Here is a 15,592-nt window from a genome sequence, read left to right on the forward strand (position 1 = left end):
GGACCCCAAGGCTTCCCAGTCCAACCCAGAGACCTGGTCCCTCCAGCAGGGTCTCCTCCTGGTGGGACATGCCTGGAACTCCTCCCCCTGAGGCAGGGCCTCCCCACCGACCCAGAGAGGGCAAACCACCTCATATCCAGCATTGATTTATCTGTTGGTGATTAATTATAATGTATCATTTATTTTATTTAAATTATATTTGAACTGAATTGGATTTGTTTGTAAAAGTGAGATTTATTTTCATTGATTCATGTGGTTTATGTTGAGACCTAGTGGAGAAGTGGGTATGGCCTACAGAAGGTTTGAGTACACAAGTTATTCAGATACGGAGAATCCCCATTGCAGGACTTCAGGAGATATATAATCAAAGTGTTAAAGCAGCAGAAATGAAACGTCAGTTGAGGTCAAGGTCACACAGGTCAGAGGTTGTGATGGCTTTTATTGTCAGAATATTGAATCATTGAAATATAATGTTTGAGCTCGTAACAAAGTTAGGATGATATAATATAATCACATAAAATAAATGATCTGGTTTCCTTCTGATTCATTGACGTCCTTCTGAAATCTCCACACAAACATCTGGCAAGCATCAAAACCATGAATTATTTTGAGGGAAATTTCTTTTGTCTTACTTATGATTCAATAATGATTTGAGTTCCCATCACAGGTGTTGTGAATCACTTTATCTTTTCCACATGATTTCCTTATTTAAGATCATGAAGCAGAAATAAAGTCTCTTGAAAAGTATTTTTCACCTCCAAAATGAAGATGTTATAGAAGTCTGAAGTGAGAGCAGAGCAGTGTGTTGTTGATGTGTGGAACCTTCATGCTGAGATGTTCCAGCCGTGGATGATGAGAGCAGAAGCAGTGGTTGTGTTGCTGCTGCCTTCACTGAGCAGCTGCTCCAAGTCCTGCTTCTTCCACTGAGGATTCAGCTGCACCAGTGGCTTCTGGGACGTCTCTCCCAGTAACCGTAGGGAGAAGCAGTCCGCCAGCCACCAGGCTCCACTGGGGTCAAAGGTCGTGCCAGCTTGCTGGTTAGCTCCACTGGTTGTAGTTCTGTCAACCACCACTAGATGGGGCTCTCCTCTTCACTCTCCTCCTCACTCCCCATCACAAAGGTCTCCCAGCTGCAGAGAGAAGAAGAGACAGCAACAGTCAGGACTCACCGTCCTTGAACGCATCATCACACAGACGTTGACTGTTGATGGAGATGATGGAGTGACTGGTGAGAAGAAGCAGACTCTCAGTCACATGTCAAGTGTGGAACATATGAAGGTCATGTGACCATGGAGTGTTGGACTGATACTGAGGCCTGATGAAGATGAACTGATCAATAATTGAGTGGTGAACTGAGAGAAGAAGCAGTTTGGCAGCAGATGTTGGATGAATGAGGAGCAGTTGATCAATGTTGACATAGTTTTTCTATTGGTTGGAAATGTCTTGTTGGCAGGGCAGAAAGATCAACTCCCCAGTATGATACAACTGATGCTTGCATTGAACAAAACCAAACAAGCAAAAACTGGTCAAACAGTGCCCCTCAGTGGCAGAACTGGGAGCTGCGAGGACCAACATGTCATAGGAAGGTTTGAAGGTTCAAGGCCACATTTGAACACATTGTGTTTCTTATTGACATATTATAGAGCGACCTGTCTGAAATATCTGCCTGTTAATCAATGTGTTATTTTTTCAGCATGTGTTCATTTCTCTGTACAGTCTGCAGTAGAAGGTAGTTTTGACTCGAGGGCGCCCCCTGGCGGCTCTTTCCAAAACTACAGTTGCCATCACTTGTTGGCAGTCCATGATGACGGTGAGAAAAATGTGATTTCCTCTTTGAAGAGCTGCACCTGTTTCTCCCTGACGTGATGAGACTGGACACTTGTTGAGGGCAGTGGCGGCTTCTGGTCTTTCAAGGAGGGGAAGCTCATTTTCTGCCTGCGTCATAAAATCCATTTGTTTATTTATACGTAAATTATGCCATCAATGTCTTTCAATAAAAATGATCAGTGACCCTGTTGTAGCAGCTAGCTGCCTGCCTGCCACATCACACCAGAATGTTGCACAAACTGTCCACTGCCTGGCCACATCTGGAGCACAAGCTAGAAATCAGCTTTGCACTTCCTGCTGCTGCACAGTGTTCCTCTGTCTGATCAGCCTTTCTCCCCCTCAAGCTGCAGCTGCACTGGTGAGTTCCAGCTGACATTATATCTTCATATATTCTTATTAACGGCTGACTGTGTATAATGGAGATACTGTTTATATATACAGTATGTATGCATTGTAGTTGTACCCATATTTTATTTATTTATACACAGCCTTGACAACATCTATTGTATTTATGGACCTATAATTATATAATTATATCTGTTAAAGCTTTCGGGTTATATATATATATGTATATATATATGTGTATACATATATATTAAGGGTGTCAAAGTTAACGCGTTAACTCAACGCCGCTTTATCGCCGAAATGTTTTTTTATCGCGCAATTAACGCACACAATGCTTTTTGAGCCTTTGGCCGCTCCGTAGATTGTGGAAACCGGAAATGAATTGACTCACAGCACACAGTCACACGCTTGCAGCCGGTGTACCGGCTTGTAAACACAACAAAAAAAACAAGCGATTCCATTCGGCGCCCATGTTCATCAATGTAGTAGTTCACACCAGACGCGAACAGGCGCGTGGCTCCCCTCGCGGATCGCGCCATGCATTTAACGTCAGTTCACTGGACGTGGAAGCGAAGCGCCAAGCGCTTCCATTCGGCGCCCACGTTATTCAATGTGGTGGTTCACACTAGACGCAAACAGGCGCGCGGCTCGCCGTGAGCGATCCTCGTCAATAGTACAGGAAGTCGCTAAAAAAAACAACAACGAGAAAAGAAAATCCGGTGAATTTTCAAAATAAACTAATTTCAAAATAATATATATATACATATACATATATATATATATATATATATATATATATATATATATATATATATATATGTATCCACTGAGACTTACCGTCTGTAATGTGTCTTCCACAGGTCCGGTACGGGTCATGGACTACGAGGAGTACGAAGACGAGTACTTGCTCTTCCAGCAGCTTCTCAACGACACCGCCAACACCTCTGAGCCGGGTTACGTGGTCAGCGACCCGGTCCAGCTGTGTCCCAGGACCGGCGTCAACCACTTTGGCGCCAGGATCATCCCAGTCTTCTACTACGTCAACTTCCTGCTCAGCTACCTCGGCAACGGCTTGGTGCTCTTTGTCATCTACAAGTACGAGAAGCTCAACACCGCCACCAACGTCTTCCTCCTGAAACTGGTCCTGTCCAATGTCCTCTTCACCTCCAGCCTCCCCTTCTGGGCCACTTACCACCTCTCGGAGTGGATCTTCGGCGAGGCGCTGTGCAAGCTGGTCAGCGGCGCCTACTCCGTGGTGCACGCGGTCCCGGCCGCCAAGAGCAGGAGGAGGGCGAACGCCGTGGCGGGAACGCTGACGGTCTGGCTGGTCAGCGTGGCGGCCAGCGCCAAGGAGTTTGTCCTGCAGACGGTGTGGGAGAGTCCGTTCGACGGGCTGATGTGCGAGGAGGCCGGGTACCCCGAGAGCACCGTGCTACCAGCAGTTCCTGCTCTTCTTCCTGCTCCCGCTCTTCATGGTGATGTACTGCTACACCGGCATCACCGTCCGCGTCCTGTCCACTCGGCTGAAGAACAAGTGCCGCACCGTCAAGCTCATCTTTGTCACCGTTTTCACCTTTTTCCTCTGCTGGACGTCCTACAACGTGATAGTCTTCCTGCGTGCCCTCGAGCTCTCCGGCCCCAGCCGGGGGGGGGGCGGCTCATCGTGTGCCGCCTCGGAGGCCACGGACTATGCGCTGTACGTGACGCAGAACGTGGCCTACGTGTACTGTTGCGTCAGTCCCGTGTTTTACACGTTTGTGGGCAAGAAGTTCCAGAGCCACTTGAGAAAGCTGCTGGCCAGGAAGCTGCCGTGCCTCCACAAGCACATGAGCCTCAGCAGCCAGAGCAGCAGGACCACGTCCCAGAGGACCGCACACTCTGTCTACTAGTGCCCGTCTCACACACACACACACACACACACACACACACACACACACAGCCAGTTGTTCCCACCTAGACAGTAAGCGCTGTATATCTAGAAAAACATACTAGCAGTTCATGGACTAAGTCTCAATCGAGGGTCTGCATCCTTGGAAGGAAGCCTCCATTGTCTGAAGGAAGCGTCCTCCGTCCGAAGGAAGCGTCCTCCGTCCGAAGGATGCGTCCTCCGTCTGAAGGAAGCGCCCTCCGTCTGAAGGAAGCGTCCTCACAAGGACCCGGCCCAGAAGGACCGACCCAAACCCCGCCTCCCCGGTAACCTCACGGGACGGTCTAGCCTTGGGCGTACTTCCTGGTTGCGTCACCGCCGTTCCCTCCTGCTGGCCAACCCCGGAAGTGTGGTTTTCATAGCATCAAGCTCACCATTGGTTGGTTGGATGTTCAAATCAGTAAAAACCCTGCGTTAAAAACTGAAGATTTGATGTGAAATTTCAATACTTAAATTTATACGCGGTGTCTTTGCCAGTAGATGGCGCTAATTTCAGCTGACTTCCCAGGATCCCAGGATGCTTTGCAGCAGCAGCACGCAAAGCATCCTGGGATACAGAAGGAGGTGAAGGATAGTAGTGGTGTAGCCTTGGTGCTAACAGTAGGGAGCATTTGGAGCGTCGTTCTGACTATTGGGAATTGGGAGGAGCCTTCAGCGCAGTGCGGTGACGCAACTTCCTTTCAAATTGCAGCCTTCCAAGGATGCAGCGCCTGAACTGAGACACAGCCATGGATTGCTGGTGACGTACGGGGTCACGTGACCCGTTCACTGACCAGTGAACATGGCGCGGGGATGTGTGTGAAAAGTACACAATTATTCTTTGGGTTTTGAACTCAACGGTTTGTTGTGTTGTGTAAACCTTGTCAGCAGTGAGTTGTATCAACTATTATCAACTACTACAAATAGATCAATAAATACACACATTTTATGGACTGAAATGTGTTTTTCTGATGTGGGCTGTTTGTCCTGGTGTGTTTCCAGAGGAAGTCCTGGATCCTTGTGGCTGTAGGGGGAGTAGGAGGCTCAACGTTGGCCTTGACAAAGGACAGTAGTGACCTTGTCACTGCTGAGCTCCACTCAGTTTGTTCAAACACTGGGTTTGTTTTTACCTAACCCTGATGGAGCCTTGCTATGAGTGGAACTGTGACACACGAGAAGGCTTTACTAGACAGAGGGGGTGGGGGGTAGCGGAGCAGCAGCAGATGGATGCAGTGTTTTGGTGAGCCACCTCATAGGAGGAGACAATGTATCCTGGGATATCATGGAGAAAACGTGTTGCTGTAATGTCAATGGAACCAAGTCAGTGTCTGTGAAGCCCCACCAGGGTGTTGAGCTACTAGAACAGGGGTGACATGACAGACCTGCATCGAGTCGGCGGGCCACCGAAGTTATGTTGACAGGGGGGGGGCAACTCGGTCGAACGTGATATATGGATAGATGGCGGTCACAATTCGCTATTTCGCCGGTGATAGATAGTGTGTGTTGAATACATACATTCGTCACTGTATTTTGATTTACCTTGTATGTATATCTATACTGTTGGAATCATATATTTAGTTTAGATGTTAGTGTTGAATAATATAATTAGTTTAGATGTTGTTAGATGTTTATAATAACATGATTATTAATATAAAGCTGTTTAATCATTTGGCTGACCTACTCATAGAGAAAAGGCATTGTTGCAGGAGTCACACAAAGAGCTCAAGAAGGAACAAAGGGAAGAACATCCCTCACTAACTGGTGACCCTGGGGGAGCAGAGGGTGACCCTGGAGACCAGAGGGTGACCCTGGGGGACCAGTGGGTGACCAGAGGGTGACCCTGGGGGACCGGATCACCCTGGGGGAGCAGAGGGTGACCATGGGGGACCAGAGGATGGACAGAGAGCTAACTGACTTTGCGACCACCATAAGACTTTATAACCCGGTCATTTACAGGGGGGAGAACTCATGATCCATCGGAGGCACGGGGGGGAGGAGCCTGTGACCTCAGGCATGTTGTGCACTGTATTATTTCAGGTCACGCTGGAACCAATGATGGATCATTTGGCTCCCTGCCAAATAAGGACTTGTTTCCTGTTGCACTCAGTAATCAGATACTTGGATCAAAGGCTGCCCCAACATCCAATGAGGCTTGGGTCTGGAGAGCCCCCCGCTCCAGTCAGAAGAGGACAACACCTGGGAGTGTTTGCATGTTTTCTTTCTGTATAAAAGGACTGGGTCAAGGGACAGAGAGCAGTCAGACTTCATGCCCTGACAATACTTTGGTGTTGCTAGGGTTCTGAACTGGGCCCAGAGCTCTGTATAGTTGTACCCTCAATTGATTTCTTTACTAAAGACATATTTAAATTGGCATTCTTCTCCTGTGACTCTTCATTCAACCAACACGCGGATCAGCAGCACGGCACAAGGAAATCTGATCCAACAATACATAGAAAGAGAAAGAGAGAGAGAGAGAGAATTTTGTGTATACACACAACAATTAATACAAACAAAGTACCGTAAATACGCCAGGGATTGACAGAAAAAAAAAGATAACCTTAATCAACCGATGTAGCTTGGCCTAATAGAGTTGCCGTATGTGATGTCATTGGCAGTCGCCCACCGGACAGAGGCGACTGCCAATGACGTCACATACGGCAACTCTATTAGGACGGGGTTTGCCCATGTCTGTACTAGAACCACCCAGAACCACCAGGGTGTTTAGCTCTTAGAACCCCCTAGAACCTCCTAGAACCATCCAGAACCACCAGGGTGTTTAGCTCTTAGAACACCCTAGAAGCTCCTAGAACCATCCAGAACCACCCAGAACCACCAGGGTGTTTAGCTCTTAGAACCCCCTAGAACAATCCAGAACCACCAGGGTGTTTAGCTCTTAGAACCCCCGAGAACAATCCAGAACCACCAGGGTGTTGAGCGCTTTATTGCAATGACTCTGCAAACACTGAGACACCTGAGTCAAATGATACAAGTGTTGGTGAAGATGCCACATTTCACAGCACATTGAAGCTACTAACATAGATCTACATACACATTAATCTACCTGAACATGCAAACACAAGCAGGTGGAGATACTGCTCAAGAAAAAAGGTGCATTAAACATTGATGGACTTATATGGGTACGCATACAAATATATATTTATTAGTACTGGGACTCCATTAAAGAAAATAATCTAATTAATGATGGTCTTTGTTATTGGTCAAACCTCTGACCTTTGACCTCTATCAGTCATGGTTGACCTCCAGTGCTCACGCAGTGCTTCACTGGAAGGCCAAGAACAATCCAAGAGTCCATATGTGGCACTGCAAGGTCCACCAGTGGCTTCTGGGACGTCTCTCCCAGTAACCACAGCAGCGTGTAGGGAGAAGCAGTCTGCCAGCCACCAGGCTCCACTGGGGTCAAAGGTCGTGACACGCAGTTCTGTCAGCCACCACTAGATGGAGCTCTCCTCTTCACTCTCCTCCTCATCCTCCCTCAATACCTCTCCCACCTGCAGAGAGAAGAAGAGACAGCAGGAGTCAGGACTCACAGTCCTTGAACGCATCATCACACAGACATTGACTGTTGATGGAGATGATGGAGTGACTGGTGAGAAGAAGCAGACTCTCAGTCACATGTCAAGTGTGGAACATATGAAGGTCATGTGACCATGGAGTGTTGGACTGATACTGAGGCCTGATGAAGATGAACTGATCAATAATTGAGTGGTGAACTGAGAGAAGAAGCAGTTTGGCAGCAGATGTTGGATGAATGAGGAGCAGCTGGACGACACCATCCTCCTCTCACACTGTGACTGGGAACACTGGACCTCTGCTGTGGGATCAACTGGCTTTGGTGCTGGAACCATCATCCACTGCTTCCAAACCAGTACTGACCTCACAGTCTGCAGTTGATAGTCTCTGCTGTGGACAAGATCCATCAGTGGCTTCACTGATGAAGCCTTCAGGTTGTTCAACCTCAGGTCCAGCTCTCTGAGGTGGGAGGGGTTGGACTTCAGAGCTGAGAGCAGCCAATCACAACTGACCTCTGACAAACTGCAGTCAATCAACCTGAATAGAGAATAAATGATGGAGAGTTTATAATGATGGAGAGTTTTTCCAGGGTGTCATCACTCTGAAAATCAAAGTGAAATGTCGACTTCAGAATCTGACACTACAGAAAATGTCACCTTGAAATTAAATCCTCAGTCCAAAACTAATGTGTGTTGAAATGATGTTTGGTCACATGACCACTGATGAACAGAATGAAGTTTTCATATTTCTGGATGTCATTTTGATATGAATCAACCTTCAGTTCAATGTTTATTCAACATGTGTGATGAAGTGTGTTTGGTGCTGAAACCATCATCCACTGGTTCCAAACCAGTACTGACCTCAGAACCTCCAGTGTACAGTCTGGACTCTGCAGAAAACCACTCAGCACCTTCACTCCTGAATCCTGCAGCTGGTTCCAACTCAGGTCCAGGAGTCTGAGGTGGGAGGGGTTGGACTTCAGAGCTGAGAGCAGCCAATCACAGCTGAGCTCTGACAAACTGCACAACTCCAACCTGAATAGAGAATAAATGATGGAGTGAGTGGAGTTTTCATCACTATATGAAATTAAAAATATGAATGTCTATAACACTGTAATGTCCATTAAACCAATCAGAAGCACAACAATAATACTGAAATAATGAATCACCACAATAAAATATTTTATATCAACCTGTTTAGTCATGTGACCACTGATCAGCTGTTAACAATGTTGGAATTCATTGATTAATTTTGCCTCAAAGGTTCAGTGTGTAAAATCAGTGCAGATTTATTGCTGAAAGCTTCATATACAACCGTCAATATCGTTTGAAGTCTTTGATTAGTAGAAAATAAAAGTCCTCTGCTTTTCCTGCCATTAGAATGCTTCTTTCTAGAAACAGACAGAAGGTCAAAGGTCGTGGCCATCTTGCACCGCCATGTTTGTAGGCGGCTGGTTGGGAAGATGAGTTTGAGAGACAGTTTCATATTGATGGTTGGAGGCTGGAATCCTCTAATAAAGCAAGTGCTGAGAACAAATGGTTATTAAGTGACTGAAATGCAGTGGAATCTTTTCTGCATCTTGCTCATCAATACTGAACTGACTGAGATGATAGAACCTGCATTGACCCTTGACCTTCTGCTGAGTCCAGCTGGATCTATCTACAGTATCTAAGTGCTCATACAGGTGGCTAATGCTAGCGCTAGCTGAAAATCATGCTAGCACTGGACTGTCTGCTGTGACTATGACTGATTGTGATGCTAATAGATGGTTGTAATATTTGTGTTGATGGAACTTTATCATTATACAGAGAACTAGACACCTTTGCTGTCAACCACATCCTTTATGATGCTGGAAGGCTACCGTAGTTCACTGGCAAGAAGGGGAGAGGGAGCGTCAGCAAGTAAGCACTGCAATCTGATGGCACTAGATGGCAGGATTTTACATACTGGACCTTCAAACCCAGTTTCACTCATTTCAAACACAAACCAGTGACTGGAAATTGAATTTCCAACAGCAGTCAAGTGAAAATCATGACAACAATAACAAGAGTGATAGAAGTTGTAAAGTGAAGAGGGTGACCTGACCTCAGAGTCTCCAGTTTACAGTCTGGACTCTGTAGAAAACCACTCAGCTCCTTCACTCCTGAATCCTGCAGCTGGTTGTCACTCAGGTCCAGGTGTCTGAGGTGGGAGGGGTTGGACTTCACAGCTGAGAGCAGCCAATCACAGCTGAGCTCTGACAACCTGCACCTCTCCAGCCTGAATGTAGAATAAATGATGGAGAGTTTATAATGATGGAGAGTTTTTCCAGGGTGTCATCACTCTGAAAATCAAAGTGAAATCGACTTCAGAATCTGACTCTACAGAATAAAATGGGAGAGGGAGGGTGAGCAAACGAGTGCTGCACTGCGGAGTCCATTACTGGCTCTTGATGATGTTGGTGTCTGGGCCCCCTTGCACCAAAGTAGGATTGCGTCATCCAAGATGAGTCACTAAGCCTTCAGCGTTCAACCAATCCACAACACGTGTGTCCAGGCTTCATGGGTTGCACTAAAAGCCATCCAGGATGAGAAGACACGGATTCATCAAGCCAGGTGAAAGCTATCCTGGATCAGTGCGCCACGCACGCGGCTTCCTTCCATAGACCCCGGTTATGGAGCTGGGATTAACGGATTGGCCATCTTTGACCTCCTCATAAGCCTCCATGAGGATTTGCGCCTGGGACGGGGATTCAGACTCTCGAACTTTCTTTTTTTTTGTAATTTATTGTTTATTTGGAGAAGCAAGTGTACAGACATTTCTCTTGCGTACAATATAAAGTCCACATCAAGTGTGGATATGAAAATATAATTGCTAATAATACTCCATTCCTTTTAACATAAAAAAGAAAGAAAGAAAGAAAAAAAAAAAAACACAGTAAAATGTGTATCATCTCATGAACCAGTCTAGCAGTGTGTATCATGACAATGATTTTACAGAGCAGTCAAATTCAGTTTACAGAAATTACAGCTTTTATATATTCCGTCCATTTTGTCCATATCCTGAAAAAGGAGTCTCTTTGACCTTTAAGACAGAATGACAATTTCTCTAGAATGTAAATATTCTGAACAATATCAATCCATTCATCAATTGTAGGTGCTTCAGTCCTCAACCATTTTCTCGTGATAGTTTTTTTGCTTGCTGCCAGAAGCATTGCCATGAGTTTTTTATCTGACAAATTCCAGTTATCCCATGAGATGTCTCCTAAGTACAGGACTTCACATTTACAAGGAATTTTCTCAACAAAAATGTTATTTAAGTGCATGCACAGTTGATCCCAGAATGGTTTGATCACCGGCCAACCCCAGAAGATATGGTAATGATTTGCCTTGTCTGTCTTACATTGTCTCCAGCAGGTCGCACTGTTGCTGTGATGTTTTTTCTGGGCAGGGGTTACAAAAAACCGAACAATGTTCTTCCAACAGAATTCCCTCCATGAATTGGAGCTTGAGGTCGTCCATTGAAATTTGTGAATCTTTTCCCAGCTTTCAACAGAAATAATTAAATTTCCTTCTTTTTGCCATTTATTCCTTATGTAGTCTGTGTCAACTTGTTTGAACAGCTGAATACCATTGTATAACTTGGAGACAACTTTAGTACAGGAACCTGATTTCAACAATGACAAAAGCACTTCTAAGAATCCTGGTCCAGCTGTTTCCCAAGTTTCTTGTAGATTATGATTATAGTAAGACCTAACCTGCAGATATCTGAAGAAGTCATCCTTCTCCAACCCATTTGACCTTTGAAGTTCTTCAAAACTCTGAAACACCCCCCTCTTGATAAATGTATAATAGGTGGTTAATCCTTTTGAGATCCATCCCTTGAATCTCCCGTCATTCTTGTTTGGTTTAAAAGCCGAGTCAAAAGCGCACCACTTGAACATTTTGATCTGGTTACCTAAATGGCAAATTTTCACTATTCTTCTCCAAGAGTTTAGCATTGTGTATAACATCGAGTCATGCGGTATCATCAAATCATCTTGTAGTTCTTTGTCCATCAACATCGATAAGAGAGGTACACCTTCCACTGAGGAACTCTCTATGTCTTTCCATCCTGCATTGTATTGTGGACAGCATAGATAGATTAATGGTTTCAGTTGAGCTGCAAGATAATATTCCTGTAGGTTGGAAAGACCCAACCCCCCTTTCTCTTTCTTCAACTGCAGTGTTCTGTACCTTATTCTGGCCTTTTTCCCTTGCCAGATATATTGTGATATTAATCTGTCCCATTCTGTAAATTGTTTCTCCGGAATCAAGATAGGTAAGCACTGAAATAGATATAACAAGCGTGGACTGACTCAACTCTGGAGTGTAAATTGAAAAAAAGGGATCACATTCCATCTCTGTATGTCTATTTTTAGTCTTGATGTTAGGGGGCCATAGTTGGCATCGAAAGTCCTGGAAAATTCTTTTGTTAGAAAAACCCCCAAATATTTTATGGAATCCGCCTCCCAATTCCATCTATACAAACTCTTAATTTTGTTTGGAGGGACATAATTCAGTGTTAAAACCTGAGTCTTGTTGATATTAATCTTGTAACCCGACAATGAACCATATTCCGCAATCATCTTCTGAAGGAACTCATCCAGGGATTCTCCAGAGTGACCATCTTCTGTCCTCTTCCAGTTGGTGTGACAGTGGAAGCTGAAGACTGCAGCCAGAAACTCCTGGATGCTCAGATGAACGAAGCAGTAGACGGTTTTGTGGAAGATCACACTCTCTCTTCTGAAGATCTCTGTACAAACTCCTGAGTACAAAGAGGCGTCAGTCACACTGAGACCACACTCCTCTAGGTCTTCACTGTAGAACATGATGTTTCCACTCTCCAGATGTTCAAATGCCAGCTGGCCCAGCTTCAGAAGAAGCTCCCTGTCAGCCTCCGTCAGCTCCTGTGGACCTCCTCCATACTTGTGCTGCTTCCTCTTGGTCTGGACCAGCAGGAAGTGTGAGTACATGTCAGTCAGGGTCTTGGGCAGCTCTCCTCTCTGCTCTGAGCTCAACATGCTCTCCAGAACTGTGGCAGTGATCCAGCAGAAGACCGGGATCTGACACATGATGTGGAGGCTCCTGGAGGCCTTGATGTGGGAAATGATCCTGCTGGACACATCTTCTCTACCTCTGAACCTCCTCCTGAAATACTCCTCCTTCTGGTCATCGGTGAAGCCTCGTACTTCTGTCAGCCTGTCCACACATGACGGAGGGATCTGATTGGCTGCTGCAGGTCTGGAAGTTATCCACAGCAGAGCCGAGGGAAGCAGATCTCCTCTGATCAGGTTTGTTAGCAGGACGCTGACTGACTTCTTCTGAGTGACGTCAGTCACCACCTGGTTCTTCTCAAAGTCCAGAGCCAGTCTGCTTTCATCCAGGCCGTCCAAGATGAAGAGAAGTTTGCAGACATGCAGCTGCTCTGCAACGTTGGATGGAAAACATGGAGAAGCTCCAGAAGACTGTAGTGCTGCTCTTTGACCAAGTTGAGCTCCCTGAATGAGAGAGGAAGCACCAGATGAAGGTCCTGGTTCTCCAGGCCCTGGGCCCAGTCCAGAGTGAACTTCTGCACTGAGAAGGTTTTTCCAACCCCAGCGACGCCGTTGGTCAGCACCACTCTGACTCTGAGTCCCTGCTGCTCAGGTGAGGCTTCAAAGATCTGGCTGCACCTGATTGGACGGTCGTGGAGGCTCTTCTTGGTCTTCTTGGTCTCCATGGTCTCAGAGGTCTTGGTGGTCCTCTTGGTCTTCTTGGTCTTCTTGGTCTTCTTTGTCTCTGTGGTCTTCTTGGTCTCTGTGGTCTTCTTGGTCTTGTTGGTCTCCAGCTGCCTGACCTCATGCTCTCTGTTGACCTCCTCACTCAGTCCCTCAGTGATGTAGAGGTCAGTGTAGATGCTGTTGAAGAGGGTTTGACTTCCTGCTTCTTCACCTTCAGTCGCACGTTCACATCTCCTCTCCAGACTGATCTTCTGCTGCTGTAGAAGCTCCTGCAGACCATCATCAGCCTCTGGAGCAGAGAAAAGGTTGGAGAAGAAAACATCAGTGTGACAGTGTGAGCATCATTTTCTCTCCACAACTTTTCAGCTGCTGTGGTGAAGCTGCTGTGTGACTGTTTGCTCTCAACGTCCCTCAGTGAATCTTCTCACTGGAGGTCCTGACGTGATCTCAGAGGGAGAAGTGAAGGAGGTGCCGGTGGACAGTCTTACTGTGATCAGTCTGGCTGTGACTGGCAGGTTGCAGTGCTGCTCCACACTGAAGACACGAGGACTCACCTGATGGAGCAGACCGGTCCCAGAATGAGCCAATGAACCTTCTGTATAACGAGGACGTCCAGCTCATCCTGGCCTGCTGCTGCTGCTGCTGCTGCTGCTGCTGCCGCTGTAGAAGCTCCTTCAGCTGCTGCTTCTCACCACCAGGACTCCCCTCCGTCTTCCTGTGGAGACACTTTGGCTTTGAGTGAGTGGATCAGTTGTTGGTGTCCATCACTTGTCAGCTGTTTTTCTGACTCCATCATTAGTTGGATGGAATCATTGTCTCCATCAACACTAACTGACAGCCTGCTGGCCTCCTAGTGGGCTCTTCACAAATCACTTCTTGTCTTTTGCTCTCTTTTCTAAATTCAATCCCTTCATGCAGCTTCACAATCAAAGAATTTGACCCACAAAGAATGGAGCGCAGCCGTTAATGACGCCGTCTTTTAGCCACCACGTTGCGCCCGTCATGGATTTGTAGCTGTTTTCTAGGCTGGTCTTGTCACATCATCTAATATATTATTAGATGACATATTCATCTATCAAATGTATATTTTCTATCTGGTGTGGTGGACACCTGGTGGGCTCTGGTTGAGCAGTGGCTCTGTGGAACTGGCCCTTTGTTTCTCAGCAGACAGAGACAGTGGAGTCACATTGCACTGAACTTTGGATTGAAATTCATCTCAGTGGAGTTGAGCTGCACTTTATGACAGACCATCAAACATTCCTGCCACTGCATAAAGTTCAGTCTCAGAAAAGGCTTTGCTGCATTTCAACTTGATGAATGTGACCATGTCAAAGATTCTCTTCTCTTGACCACTGACCACAACATCTGACACCTTTTCACCTTCTGAGGAATTTATCACTGTCAAATCAAACTAGAATTAGACTGAGAAACAAGGACATTAGTGTTCTTACTGTCTTCCAGAGGCTCCAGGTTCATTACTGAAGTTTGCAGGTAGTTCCATGGACCTGTCGCTCTTCAGAGACACCCCACTGGACCCTGGAGACGCTGCTGCTCCGACCTCCTCTTCCTCCACTCGAACACTCATCTTGAGCTGGAGGTCAAACAGGAAGTGAGGCAGTGAGCTCAGAACACTCTGACTTCCACTTGGGAGCGAGAGAACAGGAAGAAATCAACCAGACTGAAGTCACATTGTTGACTAGCGTCACACTGAATGAGTTATTCAGTCAGTCAGGACTCACCTGCTGCAGCAGCAGCAGCAGCAACAATGTCTTGTTGCCAGGCAGAAAGATCAACTCCCCAGTATGATACAACTGATGCTTGCATTGTGGCTACAAACAAAACCAAACAAGCAAAAACTGGTCAAACAGCGCCCCTCAGTGGCAGAACTGGGAGCTGCGAGGACCGACGCGTCATAGGAAGGTTTGAAAGTTCAAGGCCACATTTGAACACATTGTGTTTCTTATTGACATATTATAGAGTGACCTGTCTGAAATATCTGCCTGTTAATCAATGTGTTATTTTTTCAGCATGTGTTCATTTCTCTGTAAAGTCTGCAGTAGAAGGTAGTTTTGACTCGAGGGCGCCCCCTGGCGGCTCTTTCCAGAACTACAGTTGCCATCACTTGTTGGCAGTCCATGATGACGGTGAGAAAAATATGATTTCCTCTTTGAAGAGCTGCACCTGTTTCTCCCTGACGTGATGGGACTGGACACTTGTTGAGGGATGTGACACTTCCTGTCAGC

The 15,592-nt window shown here is 46.3% G+C and overlaps 1 protein-coding gene across 1 annotated transcript in view; it reads right to left on the bottom strand.

Annotated features, from left to right (window-relative positions):
• LOC142892538 (uncharacterized) overlaps window positions 1–15,592 on the bottom strand; it is a 317,526-nt gene that overhangs the window by 143,950 nt on the left and 157,984 nt on the right. The window contains exons 3-5 of the mRNA XM_076032750.1: window positions 14,801–14,940; window positions 13,904–14,064; window positions 13,044–13,638 (exon numbers count right to left, since the gene is read on the bottom strand). Coding sequence (XP_075888865.1) covers window positions 13,044–13,638; window positions 13,904–14,064; window positions 14,801–14,940 — 896 coding nt within the window. The remainder of the gene's footprint in view (window positions 1–13,043; window positions 13,639–13,903; window positions 14,065–14,800; window positions 14,941–15,592) is intronic.

The sequence above is a fragment of the Nelusetta ayraudi genome, unplaced genomic scaffold (assembly GCF_046127955.1).
Source record: "Nelusetta ayraudi isolate G7.1 ecotype Tasmania unplaced genomic scaffold, CSIRO-AGI_Nayr_v1 ptg000034l, whole genome shotgun sequence".
In the NCBI taxonomy this organism is placed as follows: Eukaryota; Metazoa; Chordata; class Actinopteri; order Tetraodontiformes; family Monacanthidae; genus Nelusetta; species Nelusetta ayraudi.